At 43.8% G+C, this 19,129-nt stretch overlaps 1 protein-coding gene across 3 annotated transcripts; it reads left to right on the top strand.

Moving 5' to 3' along the window:
- Positions 1–500: 500 nt before the first annotated feature.
- Positions 501–18,571, top strand: ALG6 (ALG6 alpha-1,3-glucosyltransferase). 3 transcript variants are annotated; one of them, XM_021537932.4, is made up of 15 exons: positions 501–566; positions 3,146–3,246; positions 6,083–6,167; positions 7,893–7,982; positions 8,625–8,713; positions 10,376–10,458; positions 11,065–11,129; positions 13,011–13,196; positions 13,385–13,520; positions 15,445–15,530; positions 15,897–15,981; positions 16,997–17,067; positions 17,350–17,418; positions 17,741–17,939; positions 18,107–18,571. In XM_021537932.4, exons 2-15 carry the CDS (start codon positions 3,165–3,167, stop codon positions 18,299–18,301), a joined length of 1,521 nt encoding a protein of 506 aa, XP_021393607.1. In that variant the 5' UTR covers positions 501–566; positions 3,146–3,164; the 3' UTR covers positions 18,302–18,571. The 3 variants fall into 3 exon arrangements, with proteins under 3 accessions (XP_021393607.1, XP_085442270.1, XP_085442271.1); XM_085586144.1 differs by lacking the exon at positions 501–566 and adding an exon at positions 1,239–1,375; XM_085586145.1 differs by lacking the exon at positions 501–566 and adding an exon at positions 1,387–1,411.
- The last annotated feature ends 558 nt before the right edge of the window (positions 18,572–19,129 follow it).

The raw sequence follows: 19,129 nt of genomic DNA, 5'->3' as shown, positions 1-19,129 counted from the left end.
TTGAGACCGAACAACAAGAGGCTGCAGAGTTTTTCTTTGGAAGCACGGGTTGGAGGAGAGACTTTACCACCACATGAGACCCCAGAACAAACCCGGGGTTCCCACAGGAAAGGGCCTTAAAGCCCATCCAGTGCCACCCTCGCCATGGGCAGGGACACCTTCCACTGTCCCAGGTGCTCCAAACTCCATCCAACCTGGCCTTGGGCAATGCCAGGGATCCAGGGACAGCCGCGGCTTCTCTGGGCACCCGTGCCAGGGCCTGCCCACCCTCCCAGCCAGGAATTCCTCCCCAACATCCCATCCATCCCTGCCCTCTGGCAGCGGGAACCCCTCCCCTGTCACTTGTCCATGGTCTCTCCATCTCTCCCGGAGCCCCATTAGACACTGGACAGGGCTCTGAGGTGCTGCTGGAGCATCCCCTCCTCCCGGAGCCGAGCGCAGCCCGCCCGGCCCGGCCCCGCCCATGGCGGAGCGTCCCTGAGGCGCTGCCGCTTCCCGCCCCGCGCACGCGCACAGCCCGCCCGGAAGGCGCCGCGCAGGCGGAAGCGCGCGCCGGCCCGAGCCCGGTGAGAGCCGCGGGCGGCGCGGGCCGGGCTGGAGGGAACCGGGCTGAGGGGAGCTGGGCCGGGCTGAGGGGAACCGGGCTGGGGGGAACCGGGCTGAGGGGAGCAGGTCCGGGCTGAGGGGAACCGGGCCGAGGGAAACCGGGCCGGGCTGAGGGGAGCCGGGCTGGGGGGAACCGGGCTGAGGGGAGCAGGTCCGGGCTGAGGGGAACCGGTCCGGGCTGGGGGGAACCGGGCTGAGGGGAACCGGGCCGGGCTGAGGGGAGCCGGGCTGAGGGGAACCGGGCTGGGGGGAACCGGGCTGAGGGGAGCAGGTCCGGGCTGAGGGAAACCGGGCTGAGGGGAACCGGGCCGGGCTGGGGGGAACCGGGCTGAGGGGAGCCGGGCCGGGCTGAGGGGAGCCGGGCTGAGGGGAGCCCGGGGAGGGGAAGGGGCTGAGAGCGGCTGCGGGGAGGTGAGGGGGCTGTGCGATGATGAGGGTGAGGGCGCTGAGGACGGGCAGGGGGCTGAGGGGCTGTGGGGTGACGAGGGTGAGGGCGGTGAGGGGGCTGAGGGGGCTGAGGGCTGACGGGGCCGAAAGGCAGAGGGAGGTGAGGAAGAGACTGAGGGGGCTGAAAGGCTGAGGGCGCTGAGGGAGAGCGGGTCGAGGGGGCTGAAAGGCTGAGGGGGCTGAGGGCAGCTCGGCCCCGGGGCAAGCCCCGCAGCGCCAGCCCGCCCTGGGGCTCTGAGGAGGCCCTGGCAGGGCGAGGGGTGAGATGAGGAATAAAGGTGCCTCCTGACAAGGATTAGGGAAACAGCAGGGTTGTACACAGGTATTGCGTCGACAAATGGAATTCTTCATTCTGTGTGTGCGTTTTTCAGCTGCTGAAATGAAGCATTTTAAGAGAAGTTTTATTCAGGGCTGTGCATCTATAGCTGAGTTCTGTCAGCTTCCTTGGGCAAGGGCTGGGTGGTTTGTACTGGTGTTATGTATCTGAATTGTCATTGTAGGCAGTGTGGAAGGATAGTAGGGTTTTTTGGGTTTTTTTTAGCTGTGATTTTCACCTCATGCTTACAGCTGGGATCTTGAGATCACCTGATCAGGTGTTGCACATCCAGGGGAAGGTGAAAAGTTTGGGATTGACCAAACCAGCATTATCATTCCCTAAGAATTATTCCTAACATTGTTGCTCACAGGATACCAAGAATTAAGAGTTCTGTGCTTTAGAATTTAATAAAAGCATGGCTTTTTGTTATAGGTAGCATGGGGTAATTATTAAAGGTGAAAAATAAGTAGGAAAGAATACTTTAAGGGCCGCTTTTGAGAGCAGAGAAGGAAACTCAATATCCCAGAAAACAATTGTTGTGCATGTAGGGAATGACAAAAGTAAATAAATGAAACAGAGATGAGGGGGTCTATAGGTGAGGCTGGTGCTATGTAATAATTAAGCAGGCATAATTAATTAATGTTGCAAGATAGAGAGAAGGATAGATGTATCTTTTATTTTAGATAAAAGTGCTTCCCTGTGGCTTAGGCACAGGTGAAAACATGCAAATATCAGTGTTCACCTTCCTACCTATAGATGGAGATCTGCTGCCACAGATTTATATTATTAATTAACTTCTTTTTCCCCTTGGTGGTGGTGTTGGGTCACACCTTTCTGTGAGTAGTAAATAAATATGGGTGGAGTTGGAGAAGAATAACCTAAATATGCCTTAGATGTTGTTTATCTATAACTGAAACAGCAGCTGAGTGCTTCTGTTGTATGGGATTTTTGGTTTTGGTCAGTAGTAAGTATATTAAACTGACTTAAATCAAATTAAGCCTTGTCTGCAACTGGCAGTTGTACTCTTCAAGACTGAAGTAGTTTCTTCCTCACATTTTTCCTAGTTCAGACTAAATTTTTTCCAATTCTTTGGGTTGAAGTTTGCATATTCCATAGTTAGTTGTTTAATAATATTTTTTAGATTTTTTTTTTTTTTTTTGCATAGGGCAACATAATAAGTTTCCTGTTTCATGCACACAGCCTTCAATTTGTCAGACCTGGCAAAATTTCTTTTACTGGATCCTTACAGTGGTGCAATAAGCTTGATGGGACATCAGCCCTGTTGCTTTTTGGGGGTGGAAGGATGGCGAATAATATCTCCTGACACCAATTAACTTTGAAATAACTTTTATTTTGTTTAAACCAGCAGATGTGCACTTTGCATAATCTGGCTGTGGCGCTCTTAACTGAAGAAAGAAGTGGCATTAACGTAACACTGGGGCACGGAGTCGCTTTTGAAGCTTTTACCGTGCAGTGAGGTGTCAGTGTGGGGGTGTTCAGCAGCGATGGCTGGCACAGAGTGGGGCTGTGCTCTAGCAGTGCTCCTCTGTGTCCCCAGCTCCTGGAGTGCTTTTACCATGCAGTGAGGTGTCAGTGTGGGGGTGTTCAGCACTGATGGCTGGCACAGAGTGGGGCTGTGCTCTAGCAGTGCTCCTCTGTGTCCCCAGCTCCTGGAGTGCTTTTACCATGCAGTGAGGTGTCAGTGTGGGGGTGTTCAGCAGCGATGGCTGGCACAGAGTGGGGCTGTGCTCTAGCAGTGCTCCTCTGTGTCCCCAGCTCCTGGAGTGTCCCAGCCATGGAGAAGTGGAGCCTGATGACGCTGACGGTGCTGCTGGCGCTCACCGTGCGCTGGGCTGTGTCCCTGGGCTCCTACTCAGGTAAGGCACCTGCACAGGCTGCAGCAGCCCCAGGGACACGGCTTATGGGGCTTGGGGGAAATGCAAAGCAATTCTATTTATTGCTTATTTCTTTTATTGGTGTTTATATAAAATCATACATAGGAAGAGATGTGTTATTTCAGCTGTTGTTATATTTTAGTTCCTCTTGATTTCCCTGAGAATTCCTTTTTCTTATTCTTTGAAGATTAACATCACAGTGTAGAGCAGAATGCTGGAAAAAAACACCATAACTTTTTTTTTTGGGTGGTGCTGATGTTCATTAATGTTTTAGGTCAATATCTGCCTGTTTTCCTCTGTGCCTTTATTTGCAGAATATTGCAGTCCACTTGTACATTTACCTCATATTGTCTTTAAAATCCTGTAGCAGATATAACCTTATTATTTATATTTTTATTTAGCTTATATTTGGCTAATGCTGGTGCTAATGAAGACAGTGCAGAGGTGACATGGAGTGAACAATGACTCTGCCTTGTAGCTGTACCTCCTTAAGCTTGTTTACAGCAGGAGCCAGAGCTACATTCTGGTAATGGATGAGTTTTTCTCCTCCTCATGTGAGAAGCCTTGCAAAGAATTAGCAAGTTCCTTTCCAAGCCTCCCAGTTCCATTCTCACACTTGGAATGAGCTGGCACAAGGTTTGCTCTCTGCAAATAAAAAAAAAAAAAAAAAAAAAAAAAATTAAAAATGAACCTATGCTTTCAATCTTCATCAGCCCAAAGAATCACAAGTTAAATTCTACTCTGTTTTTTTGAGGCAAAGGGAGGCCTCCTCTCCTCAGTAGCTGGAGCTGCTCGGGAGCATTTTGGTGATTTTAAACTGGTAATTCTGGGTTTCATTTACTTGAAGAGTTTGCTTGAATCTGAACTGCATTTCCAATTGTTTTGGTTTGAGTTTGCTTTCTCAAAATGCCATTTCTTAGAGATCTGTAGGTAACTGAGGTTTTTACCCATTTCTAGGCAGCAAACACCCTGTCTTCAGGCATACACTGAATCTCTCTTGCAGTGCAGAGGATTTATTTAGAATTCTGTTGCTAACTAGATTTTTGTAAGTTGATTTAATTTCAAACCAATCAAGATTATGGAAGAGAGTCTAAAATAAAGCCTGAGCTAAAATAACAATTTTTAAATCTCATTTCCTCCCCAGCTGATATAACTGATTTTGGAATAGGAAAAGCTGAATCTGATCCAGTTCAGCAAATTATTAATGCTTAACTTTGAGCATTGGCTGGCTGTAAAAAGACAAATCCCAGTGTCAGAGCTGTCAAACACATAAATCCACTGGGATTATTTTTTTCTCTTTGACTTCCTGCAGATATAATAAACTTTTAATTCCACCCTCATTTACTGTGCACCCTTGGATCTCTGTCTCATTCCCAGCCTGTTCCTTGCCATCAGCTTGCCTTTGGATCTGCTTCTGGAATTCAATTAAAAAGCAGAAACTAATACCTGGTTTTGAAAAGTTACCATTAGTGATGACCTGGCCCTGGGGAATTACTGAGGAAAAATTTGGTTTCATAGGTTAATGCATGATTTTTTAATGCATGCCCAAACTCCTGCTGAATACAGGTATTGAGAGGCAGCTTCAAACCCTTAAAAAATTATATTCCCAGGTTAACAATAAAACGGAATAAGATCACTACTTTGAAGGTATTTGTGAGCATTTTAAAATAAAATATTCCAGTTTTATTAATTTTTAACTTAGTTTGTCTGTGTGCTTGATGCTTTCTGTAGATGGAAGCTAAACGTGCATTGTCAAACTAACAAATCAGTAATTGGCTTTTAATAATCAAACCTTTGAATTAAGAATTTTTGATCATTCTGAAGGCAATGAATTTTTTTCATCCTTTTTTCCCCTTGAGATTGAGAAATTGATACAGAAACACTCTAAAATTTGGGTAATATCTATTTCAATAATCCAGTGGCAGATTCTTTGTTCCACTGGACTTACAGCTACAGACTTGACACTGGTGAAACTCCAGTGATCTCACTTATTTGGGAAACTTTAATCTGAATGTGTGAGAGTGGAGGTGCTCTGCTCTCCACCCCCCAGGAAGAAATGAGCAGAGATAAGAGTTCCTTTGCACTTTCTGGGAATGAATTACACATTGCTGAGCTCGTGGGATTCCCACAAACATAGATCATGGGTAAAACCAGAGATAGCTTTCCTATATTTTAAAGAACCTCTTAAATCTCTGTCTGGCTCATGTCAATATTTCACTGGGAGCACAATCAGTCCAGTTTCTGTTCTCAATGATCAGGTTAATAGAAGTAAATAAACTCTGGGAAGATGCTTTGCATGCTGCCATTACCACACTTAGGCTTCCATCGAGGGGAGATTTGACGTCTGAATTATTTGCATTGTAAAAGCTTTCTTTTCCATGAAAATAGCTAATATTAGTATTATAATGATATTAATAGTGAGGTATCATGACATGGCTGAAACAAGTGAGAATATTGACAATTATCACACCATGGGAGTGCAGCAGTTCCCACAGAATCACTGTAACATGTCCATTTTCCTAGTTCAGGGAAAGTACCACATTTTTCATCTGCACTTGGAAATGATTTTTTTTTGTCAGATGAGGAAGCAGTTCTTCACAGCAGAGTATCTTGATAAATGCTTATTGCAGAAATCTCCAGAAAGCCAAAAGAACACATAACTTTTTTTTTCTCTCTATTAGACTGCATGATGAGATCTCTATTTGCTCTCAATACAGAGATATGGAGAATAAAATTAGTAATTAATATGCAATACATAACTGGGGAAAGCAATCTATAAACTAAATAATGTCCTGAATGCTGTGTCTTCTCTTTTTAGGGGCAGGAAAACCACCCATGTATGGAGACTACGAGGCTCAGAGGCACTGGCAAGAAATCACCTACAACTTACCCATCAGGCAGTGGTAGGTGGTGCTTACAAAGGGAGAATGGGAGGGAATCCTGTTTGTATTTTACACCTCTGAGTTCATTGTTTGCTTCCATGATCCATGAGATTTCTAAATGTGGGAATTCTGGGATCTAGATTCCAGTGTAGCCAGCTTCATTTGTACAGATAATATAAAACAGGAGGAGAATTATTCTAAATATTTAATTTTGCATTATTCCTAATATTCTTTAGAGTAAAAATTTAATCCATATATGTGCTACAACTCAAATTGGAATATATTGGAATTCCAGTTCATCTTCTGGCAAAGACAGCAGTGTTTTGGGTGTATGGTGTAATTTTTCCCTGGCTGTCTGCTGGGGAACAGACTCATTTGACAAAATAGAAAATTAATACACTTGTATTCTGTAAATACATGTGAACTCTGCAGATTAGTCTGTGTAGTGACCTCAGATCATCTTGTTGTTCCTATATTCTCATTTTTGTCCTTTTTTTTTCCTGATATCCAAACCCTACTGTGCCAGAGTTGGGATAAGAGGTGTTACATAATAATGGAGTTGGCAGCTTTGATCCACTCTGCTACACTGAACTGTATTTCCTTAAAATTAGGAGTTATAGTAGCCAATATTCCCAGGCATTCCCAGGGGCCAGATCAGACACTGCTGCAGGCTGGGTTTAGCTGAGGGGCTGCCAGGTGGGCACCTGGGGCTTCTGTTTGCTCTCTGGTTTTGTAATTGATGTAATTTTATATTTATAATTGAAAGGTTTTTTTGGGTTGGGTCTGCTCTGGGAATTGAATCTCTAATACAGCAAAGTGGGTGTTTGGAACAGCACATCTTGGCTGATGTGCAAGGGATTGCATTCTAGAATTTAAATATTTCTGGTTTATATTATTCTGTAAAGTCCTTTAGGAACTTCTTTTTTTATTCTATTGCTCATTAAAACTCTGCAAGCTTCCTTACTAAATATTACTGGGTATATAAAGGTTGTTTTTCTTTTTTTAATTGAAAACATTATGGAAGGTAAAATGAAAAACCCCCAAAAGTGGCAAATTCCCTGAAAGTTGCAAACTGTGACATTCTGCATAAAGAATCTGCACTGCTTTGGCAGGAGCAATCTTGAATTGTAGGATAAGAGGCAGAGATGCAACTCAAAGAAATGTGATTTATCATCTGTTCAGAAGACACTTCAGGCAGCTCATAAAGAATTGAAGAAATATAATTTACTATTATAAGTGTCAAAAATTGGCTGCATTTGAAGAGAGGAAGTGGAAGAGGCAGGAGCCTGCCCCGTGGCAGTGGGCACAGCCAGAATTCACTGGGAGGTGGGAAGGGGCTGCTCCTCGTTGCTGGAGCTTCTCCTTGGACAAACCAGATCTCACCTGGGAGAGCTGAGTTCATTTTGACTGCTGCCATAGAGATCCTGACACAACATAATCCCAAATGGGAAAATCCTTTTCCTTCCTTTCACATGGTCTGCCTGGGTTTGGAGGTAGAACCAGGAGTTTTTCTCTCCACTGAAGTGAGCTTTAGCAGCTTTTTTTCAACCACAAATATGTGAACTCTGCATCACTTTTGCTGTTATTTTGTTGCTTGGGACTTATTTAATGTGCAGTAAAATTAGGCAGGTATAGATGCTGCCACCTTCTATTTTGGATTTGGAATGTATTTACTATTCAGTCTTTTCCTTGGGTCAAAACTAAGCTGGAAATGTAGTCTTTAAATTAATTTTTTTTTTTTTGTAGGTACTTCAATACAAGTGACAACAACTTGCAGTACTGGGGCCTCGATTACCCACCTCTCACTGCCTATCACAGTTTTGTGTGTGCTTACATGTAAGTCCAGTGTTTGAAATCCTTGGTTACATTTTTCTTTCTGGATATTCAGTTTTCTCTACAAGCCACTGCTGGATCTGGGATGCCCAGTGCTGTAGGAACAGGGGGCATTGCCTGGGAAAGCTCTTGTGTGTGCAGAGCCCAAGCGACATTTGATGAGTAGATATCATGTAAATAGAATTCTGTTATTGGAATACTTTTTCCACAAGGGCTTTGCTGCTGTTGGAATGAGACTTATGGAATAAGAATGTAGGTTAAAGTGCACAGGCACAGCTATGTGGGGCATCTATGTGAACTGTAAATGGTTTATATTTAATACTTAAGCATGAAAGGTATTTACAATTGTTTTTTTTTAAAGTCCAGGAACCAGACTGGAGGTGGTTATCTTGTCCTAATAAATATTGTATTCCATTTTTACTGTTTCCAAAGGTTATTTTTTTTAATTGTGAAACAGTCTATAGTGTAAACTGATCTAGTGGTGAGGAAAAGCTTTCATTGATCACTATTGCTCTTGAGATATTTTTTCTCATTCATCTTAATTCTTGGAATCTGCTCCTGTCTGTGTCATCTTTATTGCTGCAAGGAGTGTAAAGGGAAATGAGAACTGTCTGCATTTTGATGTGTCTGTACTTTGTTTTACAGTGCAAAGTTAATAAATCCTGATTGGGTTGCCCTGCACACATCTCGGGGCTATGAGAGTCAGCCCCATAAGTTATTTATGCGTACAACAGGTAGGAAGGTTATATTTCCTTGGGATCATCCTGCACATTTGTCTTGCTTACTAATTCAGCGTGTTTAATATGCAGCTTCTCTGTCTTTACTGCTTTATTCTCAGGTTTTTAACTGGATGGCTTTGCAGGTCCATTTCTGAGCCAAATTTGTGCATTATTTCCTTTTCTGCCATCATTTATGAAGCTATAAATATAAAATACAGAAACAAGTTTTCAACCCAATTAATTAATTAAAATCTCTAAAACACAGCTGCTCTTTGTAGCATAGACCCACTTTTTAATTTTGAAAATTATTCTTGTTTTCCCTTCTATTCTGATAAATAGTCTTTTATATTTAGCATAATTGGTTTTTATTGTCAAATTATGTTACATGTAGCCTGGCTTTTCCTGACTTAATCTCTGGAGGTATCAGAGATCTTAAGGAGCTGATCTCAAAGGCAGAAATATTTGGGTTTTTTACTGTGAAAAAAAAAAATTAAAATTGATTTTACTACTTGTATTCTAAATTTGTCTTCCACCGTTTGATTATTTTGAAGTGCAAACAAATGCAGAAGAAAATTTGTACCATAATTTAGTAGCTGCAGCAGTAGAACAGCAATGTGGCCAATGAACTCGTTTCTTGTTACTATTTCCTTTCATTTGAAATGTCTTTTGCTTTTTCTAACACAAAATGCTTTCTGATTGCAACAGCAGAATTTGTTGTTCATCAATAGCTTTTCTGTACTTCACAAACCTCTCAGTCTGCTCTCTGGTAATTGATTGAATTGAAAAAAAATAAAAATCACTAGTATTTAATTACCCTTGAAATGGTCTTTATTAATTTTGAAATCAACTCACTTGACACAACACTGATGGATCTGGAGAGCTGATAAACACTTTTAACAGGGGCCATTAGAAGAGTGCATTAAAATAATTCAGGGTGGTCAATGGCAGCTTTATTTTAAGCATCAGTGTATTTGTTTTGCTAACACCTTGGTTATATTTGTTTAGTTGTGGCTTAAGCTGGCAAAACAATTCATCCCTGGATAACTGAAATATTTAAACATCTCCATTTCTTCTTGGAGGTACTGCACATTTGCTGAAAGTGGTTTGTAGAAATAATCTGAGGTTTTTATTGAGTTTTTAAGACAACTCAAGAAGAATTCACCTGCTGGACATACCCTGGGCAGGAGAACCTGCTGGCTCTGTTTTCTTGTTGCCTCTCACAAATGTTGCTGCAGGCAGGTGATCAAAGCCAAATCCCTGCTTTCAGTCTCTTTATCCCCATCGCTGGTAATTCACACAGAGACTGGGATAATCTGGACTTTCTTCACTGTGCCCCAGCCTCTCAGTCCTGTCCCACAACCTGGGTGCAGGCAGGGCTGATTTCTTTGGGGCATTCCCGAATGCCTGCCCTGCCTGTGGCATGTGAGGAACTAGAGAGCGACTGAGGCTGTGCCAGGAGCCAGGACAGCTGAACACGTGGAAGCAGCAGCTTTGGGACATCAGAAATGAGCCTTAGAAACATTAACAAGATCAAATTCTGTAGACCTGGTTCTTTTTGTCCTTTGAAGTGGATCTGCCCAGTTTATTTCTGATATTTTGATGTTTATTTGCCTGTGTTTTTTCCTTGCCTTCTCCTTGTGGGAGAATTCTAATGGAAAGTTAATCTTTATTTTTCAGTGTTTGTTGCTGATTTGCTGGTTTATATCCCTGCAGTTATTTTATATTGTTTTTCCTTGAAAGAAACATCTGCTAAAAAAAAGGCAAGTATCTGGTGTGTGTAAATTAAACAAAGAAAACTCTGTTAATACAGAGCAGAAGTGCAGCACTGAGTTAATTAACACCAAGAACACCCTGATGGCTTCCATGTAAAACTGATGACAACCACTATAGCTCATAACATTAGAAAAGCCTTTATTTTATCTTACAACAATTCTTTTAATGCTTTTAATAACAAGATTTTCTATGAATTTATTACTCAATTAAGAAAAAAAAAACAAAACAAGAAAAGATTTGTGGTGTGGCAGGGGGGGATTTGGGAACTGCTTTATCTTGAACACTCCTTACAATAGATTTTGGGATAACAAGTCTCCTGATTTTTGGAGCGGTTTAAGATAGGTGTAGCTGGTCTTTAAGCTGTTTTAAAGGGCAGGCAATATTCAATATTTTCGAATTTATGGCAAATCTTCATTCTTGTTTATTCATCAAAATATTCCTGACAGATGATAACTTGTAGAGAATAAGATTCCTACATATAGGACGCACCATGGAGGGGCACATTTTTGTACTGGAGCAGGGAGAAGTTTCTCTGTCTAATGTCTAATCTTGGACTAATTATTTTTCCCCTGTTTTTTGATCCTTCTTGCCAGGTTTCCAGTGCTCTCTGCATCCTGCTTTACCCAGGCCTCATCCTTATTGACCATGGGCACTTCCAGTATCCTTGTTCTGCAGGGAAATGAATTCCTGTTTATGGAATTACTGCCCCTTAGCACTTGTTAACTGAGCATGGGGTGGCTTTGGGTCATCTGGGGGGTTCTGCCCACCCCAAACAGAGATATCAAAGGAAGCTGCAAGTCTGAAACATATTGGAGATAAAAATTATTGATATTGGCACAAATCAATCCCAACATGAATATCATTCTTCCCATGCCACCAGCTCATCTCCCTGTCAGTCACTTCACTGCAGGCAGCATCAGTGGGGTTGTGACAGGGAGGAGAGTGATGGGCTGTGCTCCTGTGATTTGTGTGTGCAGAGGGAATCCCCTTAGATCTTCCTAGGATGGCAGAGCAGTGGCAGGTGGAGCTGTGTGGAACATTCAGCTCTGTAAAGCCTCCCCTTCTGCCTTGGCTGCACAGCTCAGGGAGGTGAGTTCAGGGCTGGCTGGTGGCACCTTCACAGGGGCTCTTTATTAATAACAATCTGCTTTTATACTGGTTTTGTACAGGAGCAGCCCAGTGCTGTCAGCTCACCCCGTGCTGGAGGTGCAGCAGCTGCTGTGAGGCATGGATTTCCTGCAGATCTCTGTGCCAGCCTTGCCACTCTGATGTGACAATGCCACCCTCTGAGCAGCTCCAGCAGGGCAGGGATTGGTGTCTCTGAGCTGCTGCACCTCTGCACGATCAGGGCCTCTCGGTGTGAGTTTGCTGATGTGAAATCAATGAGGTGTCAAATACACCTGGTGATGTGGAGTGGGAAATGTGAGTGGGCTGAGAGCTCCGTGGGCAAGCTGGATGTGTTGTCACAGCTGCTTAGGCTGACAGAGGGAAAACAAAATATTGTGACATTTCTGACAATACAAGAAATACGAGGGACTGGTTACAAGGGATGGAGTGACAGGACAGGAGGGAATGGCTTCCCATTGCCAGAGGGTGGGTTTGGATTGGATATTAGGGAGAAATTCCTCCCTGGGAGGGTGGGCAGGCCCTGCCACAGGTGCCCAGAGCAGCTGAGGCTGCCCCTGGATCCCTGGCAGTGCCCAAGGACAGGCTGGGGCACTCTGGGACAGTGGAAGGTGTCCCTGCCATGGCAGGGGATGGCACTGGATGGGCTTTAAGGTCCCTTCCAATTCAAATCAGTCTGGGATTCTGTGTTTACTGGTTTTTCTAAGCTTTTCAAAAAACAAGTAAAAACCAAAGCTTCTGTTACAGTTTACAAAAATTACAAAACTTTATTGTAGTTTAATAGTAAGTGTAGCTTGGGCTCTTCAAAATCTCCTGAGCCTGGGAAGCTCTTTCAAAGTCACAAGGCAGTAATATTGTTTTAGCAACTATTGCTTATTGTTTGAGCAGGATTAGCAGTCAGGGAACTGGTCATGGATGAGTGTGCCTTGTGTGTGTAACAGAATCACAAACCCTTCAGAAGTTTTTGAAGGAAATTATACAGAATTTAAACACTGACATATTTGAATATTCTGCACGTATCTTGTGGGAGCTGGAAGGGAAAGCTTGTGAGAGCTTTATCACTACCCATGAAAATAACAAGAACAAAATGTTGCTTGTTGCAGAGAACTGTCAGTGCCACCAAAAGCTGGGTTGGCTGAATGCATGTGTAATTACATGTGTAATTAACACACACAGAATTTGCCCTCAGATTTGCCTGGGCAAGCTCTGAATCAAACTTTGGAATATAAAAATTACGCTTTCAATGGATGTATTTTTTTTTATCTTTGGGGGCTACATAGTCACAACTGGCAATGTGTTCTTAAGACTAACTTGACAAAACTCATTTTACAAGCTATTTCTGCTTTCCCTCAAGGCATTAATTGCTGCCCTCCAGAAGTGAGATGTGTGTCTTGTCCTTGACATAAAAAACCATATACAACTCAGTGAGCCTTGGCTTGGCCCTGTGGGCTGTCCTTTGTTTGTCCCATGACTGGGACCTCCTGGGCTCTGTGGCATTTTGCTTGGCCTTAAATTATAAACAAATGGAACTCTACCATTCCCTGCCCTTTTTTTGCTATTTGCTGGGAAAGTGCTTCAAGAAAGGACTGAAAGGAAAGGGGTAAGTGGGTTTGAGGTGTTTGATCTTCCTCAGGAATCAGCCTGGCGTGGGGAATGGGCTTGTCCTTGTCCGCACACGGGCATTCCTGGGTCATTTCAGTGGGAGGTGCTGTGTGCTGTGTTCCTGTCCTGCAGGGTGAGCGTGGCAGGGTTTGTGCCCAGCACTGCTGATGTGCTGTCCTGTTACAGGTTGGTGCTGCTGGCCAAACTGGCAGGGACAGTGCTGGTGTCCTTCGCTGCCTGCTGGCTCCCGTTCGGCACCGACGTGGAACAAATCATGCAAGTACTCAGAAGACTCTTTCCCATTGACAGAGGCTTGTTTGAGGCATGCATGTTTTCTTCTCCCACCCACTGCCCTGTCCTGTATTCTTAGATCCCTGGAGAAACCTTCAGGCTGACCTTTAGGATTTCATGGGGGAGACACAGTGCAGGGCGAGTAACTCGAGATGGCTTCTTCAGCAGTCGTTTCTTGCCAGTTATTTAATCCAGTGTTTAACCTCAGCTCAGCTGGCATCTTCCAGGATATTATACCAGGAGACAACACTTATCCCATCATCAAACCCATACTTCAATCCATACATTTTTCCATTGAAATAGATTCCATAGTAATTGACAGTGTCAGAAGATGTAACCTTGAAAGTCGACAGCTTTGGCCTCTTGGGTTCTGCTCCCCTCTTTTCAATGGGATTAATTATTTTTTTTTAATTATTTTTAAATGATGTTTTAGATAGATAGCCTAGAACTTCCTTTTTGACTCACCTTGTGCAGTTTCTACAATATTTTCCAAAAGCTTTAGGCCACTTCTGATTTTGGTTTTGCTTATGGTGTGAGCATGCCCATGCTAAAGGTGCCGAGCCTTAATCCAGTTATTCCATTCCTCATTTGCAGAATGGCTACAGGAATTTGGGAGGAAAGAAGGGGTTCCCATGTCCAAGGTCTCAAGGAGTTGCTGCAGTTTTAATTGGGCCATGAGTCTTTACAACAGTTTCTCAATTTCAAGCTTAACCCAGAAAATGAAGCTTTGAATTTCCAGGCTGTCCACAAGGATTAAAGCAAATTTTCGTGTAGTTAGATTAATCTTAATTATTCTTTTAATGTTTTTCAGATGTAAATAATATCTCAACTGGCACTTTTTCCCCCCTAAAAGTTATTGTTGATGTACCAAAGGCAGTGGAGGTGTTCTTAATGTATTCTCTGCTAGCTTATTTTAAAAACCCCAATAAACACAAAAAACGTCTCCAAAAAAGACACTCCCAAAAAAAAACAATGACTCTTCTCCTTGACAATTATTTCGAATTTATAAAGGAATATCATTTTGCTCACCACACCTTTTATTGAGTACCAAGTTTAGAAATAAAATCTTTAAATTACAATAACCAATGAGTCTGAAAGAGCTGGAGGATTTTAGTCTAATATTAGCCCAAATATTTTCTGAGCTGCTCAGGGCAGTGACTTGCTGGATGCTGATGGAGATAAAATGAGAATTTGTCCACGTAAGCAGCGCTCAGTAACTTGGCCTGGGGTGTGACAGGTTCTGTGCAGCTCCCATTTGCAGGCAGGGTGTGCCAGTTCCCATTTGCAGCCCGGGAACACTTGCTGGTGGCTGGAAATTCAGCCTGGCTGTGAGGAGGAGGAGGCTGCTGGTGCTGCCAGGACTGTGTTCCCCGGAATCCCCGGCAGATTCCGGGCGCTGGCAGCGGGGACCGAGGGGGCTCAGTTGCTGCTGGGAGTTGTGTCTACACAGCTGTGCCTCCAGCAGCTGTCTGGGGATGAGTTTCACCAGCAGGAGAGCTGCAGTTACAAATTTAATTTTGAAAGTGATCCTAGCACAAGTGCTAATGTCTTTAGACTTCTTGATTTATGGGGGGTTAACTCTGTGAGTGCTAGTGGGCAGTGAGCACGGGCAGGTAGGGAGGAAATGGATTCACATGTGCCAGGGTTTACTCAGGGACAGTTTCACAGCCTTAGCTCCACAAAATGCTCTTGTGGGGTAAGTTGTTGTCTCTTGTGCTGAAGAGCTGTTTCTCACTTATTTTAGAACCTGTTTTAATTGGGTCTCTTGAAAATGTTCGTTTTTGAGGAGCACAATCATCCCCAGTACATCTGAGAATGTGATGTACTCCGACAAGTGTTATTTGCACTCTCATGGTAGAAACCCAACAATCCCCACCTCCCAAGCCCCATTGTTCCCACCAACATGAGTGTAATTATATATCATTATCACTGATTACCTTTTTATTTCCTTCCAGGATAAAGTGGCCAATATTTGGTGCAGTCTAAGTGTCCTTATAAAGATAAAGAATGTAATATCCCCTCGAACTCAGCTAAAACTCAGGTGAGACATAACTGGAGTGCCTTAGGTAGTTTTTATCTGCAATATTTTTTGCAAGAGGAGTAAATTTTCTCGAATCGTACACTTTCCTCTGCTGTATTTTTCTGCCAAGTCATGATGGAGAAATACTGGGAATATTTATGACTGAAAAATCCCCTGCTTGTTTGTATAGTGATTTAAGCTGTTTGATTAAAACTGAGTTTAAATTTGCAAATTCAAAGAATTCAAATATCTTTCAGTGCTCTTAAAAGTCAGAGCTCGCAGTTCTCCTTGACTTAGTCAAGAATTCAGGTCTGGCTCTGCAAAGTGAAGTGTTAATGGCTGTAGTCCCTCATGTATTAAAACTGTTTTTCTTCCCCAATCCTTTAGTTTTGCTGTGACATTCTTGAGCCTGCTCCCTGCCTGTATCAAGCTCACTGTCCAGCCTTCCCTGCGAGGGTTTAAATTTGCCTTGGTGAGTGTTTTCTGTTCACTGCTCCTTGTTTTGTGCCCACCACAAGCACTGGAGGGCAACCAGCAGTGCCAGCAGCACGTGTGCAGGGCACAGAGGGTGGGAGCCATCAAATGCTGAAGGAATTGGTTAAAAAGTGTTTTATTTCCTCAAATCCAGGGCTCTGACCTGGCCTTTAAACCCAGACTTGTTCCTTAAGCTCATTTTTCTTTATTTAACTCTGTATTTTTTTTTATCTTCCTCTGAAGAGCCTTTGGAAGATTCCACACACATTTAAACCTCATATAGAATTGGGATTTCTCCTCTTTTTTGTTTGGCTTCCAAAGTGCCAGTTTTTCTTCCTTCACTGGCTGCAAAATTCCATTAAAAATTCCCCAAATGGACATTGTGAGCTCATGAGTGGTTTGAAAATAAAATGATCCCATTTTCCAAAATGTTTGCCTTCTCTTAGTCACATCATTGAATTGAAGCACATTGCTATGACTCCTTGAAATCAAAATTAGCTGGATCTGGGTCCAAGTTTCAGAGTTATCAGATAATTTTTCTTTTTAATTTTATCACAACATCACCTAAAACTAATGTTTATCCCAAGAACTGATTGGTTTTACACATTTTTATGTGGTGGGGGACTAAAAAACCAATTTGTTTACTTTTTCTCTTGGCTGGTCATGATGAGGAGCAAGATTTTGAGTCAAAAATGGGGGTAATTCTTACCAGGAGTGGGATTTGCCAGTGCCTGTGTGTGGGAATATTGTGATTCCTTGCTCTTGTCAGGGAAGCTGAGCAGGAGCGAGGCTCTGCCTGAAGAACTTTGTGCCTAATTCTGGATTAAATTCCAAATCAGGTGGTTTTGGTACGTGAGGGTGCCTGGGGTTTGCACTGCAGGGAATGCAGCAGTTAATTAGAAAACTCAGCTCGTTTAGCTGCTTGCCCCCATGCAGGGCCTGCACCTGCAGACACCAAAGCAGAGCTTTGCTTTGCACTCACAGGCTGACACATCTCTGCTCTCTCTCCTAAGGTCAGCTGTGCCTTGTCATTTTTCCTGTTCTCCTTTCAAGTCCATGAAAAATCTATTCTTCTTGTGTCAGTGTAAGTAAATCATTTTTCTGTGGATAAAATTGGATCTTTCCCCAACTTCTTACTGCATGCTGCTTTCACTTACAAATAGATCAGATTTTAACAGCTCTTCACATTTGCTTTTCTAAATCACTTGTGAATGAGTGTGCAAGTGCAGCCCAGTTGGTCTGTCCTTTCAGAGGTGGCAGTGGGGACAGTCACCAGCACTGCTGTTCCATGGGGATATCCTACATGGACTGGGAGTGCTGTTTGATTAGGGAAAGCTGATATCTCCTTTTCTTCCTCTCATCCTAGCCCAGTCTGCTTAATCATAAATGAAATCCCCTTCATGGCCACGTGGTTTCTACTTGTGTCAACTTTCAGGTGAGTTGGAAAAACTGTTAACAGAGCTGGAGAGGGGCTGGGGACAGGACAGGGAATGGCTTCCCACTGCCAGAGGGCAGGGATGGGTGGGATATTGGGCAGGAATTGTTCCCTGGGAGGGTGGGCAGGCCCTGGCACAGGGTGCCCAGAGCAGCTGTGGCTGCCCCTGGATCCCTGGCAGTGTCCAAAGCCAGGTTGGAGCACCCCGGGACAGTGAAAGGAAACAGGATGAGCAAACCCATCTGTGATTCCCTGCAAACCCTGTTGTGCCCCAGTTGTGGCAAGGATAAATGTATTTACTGGTTTTCCCTGCCCACGCCAGCCTGCTGCCCCTGCTGCTGAAGGACGAGCTGCTGCTGCCCTACGCCGCCACCACGCCCGCCTTCCTGGCCGCGTGCCTGGCCTCCTTCTCCATCCTGGAGAAGACCTCAGCCGAGGACCTACAGCTCAAGGCCTTTTCCCTTTCCCTCAGGGGCTACGTGTCCTGGTTTAAGTCCTTTCCCAGGATTGTCAGGGGCCTGGTAAGCAAATGTTATTCCTTTACCTCTTCCTTGCAGCTTTTCCCAGCACTGAAGCGTCAGAGGAGGGGGGGCTGTCTCTTTTTTGTGCCGTGTGGAAGAGTGAGAGCACCCAGCAGTGCAGTGGCAGCTGGGCTGGCTGAGGTGTTCCACCACTCCTTGTGTTGCAGTTCCTGCTGTCCCTGGCCCTGATGGGAGTCCTGTCAGTGCTCAGTGCTGCGGTGCCTCCCCCCCAGCACCTGCCAGACTTGTTCCCCCTGGCTGTGGCCGTGGTCTCCTGCCTGCACTTCCTGCTCTTCTTGGTGTATTTTAATGTTGTGATACTCTGGGACTCCAAGAATAGAGGGCAGAAGAAAATCAGTTAATGAAGCTGCAGCTGCAGGACTGAGAGTGCTCAGTGAGAGGTGCCAGCACTGCAGAGGAGCCTGTGTGTGATGGATGCAACTCAAGGAAAGCCAGGAAAAACCTTTTGCTTATTTAAACAAAACAATCTAAAGACTGTTCTAAAGGAGAGATATTTTGACGAGTGTTGGGAATGGGATTTGGTTTGTTTTCTTTGGCAGTGTCATACTTTTGTTACCATTTGTAAACCTGAAATGCCTAATAAAGGACCAAATTTTGAATTAATGCTAAAATACTGTATTAGCAAAAGCAGCATGAAGTTTTCTCCCTTCTCAGGATAAAAAGCACAAGGAAGTAATGCAGGTCAAGTTTAAACTCGTGCCTGGCAGCACTGAAGTTGTGGTGCTGAATTGCTTTATGACACAAACCTGGTTTGTGGCTGTCAGTCACTGTTCACCTTTGCTGGGGGTCAGCAGCTCTGCTGTGGCTCTAAAACTGCTGCAAATCTCTTTAACAGGACTGAAAAGCCAAAACTTTTGCTTCTACTGCAATAAAAGCTGAGGTGCTGCAGTGCAGTTTGAAAATACCAAAACCCCTTATTAAATTGCACAGCAATTTGCAGATGTAAACTGAACTCAACTCTGCAATTTCTCCCTGGGCACAGCTCAGCCTCCAAAGCCAATAATTCAGAAAATACAAATTGATTGAGTAATTATAAACATAACAAAGCATGGAGGAAGAAAATAAATCATAAAGCAATTTAGGGTCGTATAGTTTAATTAGGAGTCAGTCTACAGTTTTTTCTGTATCTATATATAAATATAAAAGAAACCCCCCCTCGTTTAAAGGCT

Source organism: Lonchura striata, chromosome 8, assembly GCF_050655825.1.
Source record: "Lonchura striata isolate lonStrDom1 chromosome 8, ASM5065582v1, whole genome shotgun sequence".
Lineage (NCBI taxonomy): Eukaryota > Metazoa > Chordata > Aves > Passeriformes > Estrildidae > Lonchura > Lonchura striata.
Note: the sequence above shows the minus strand (reverse complement) of the source record. Positions and strands in the feature narration are given on the sequence as shown.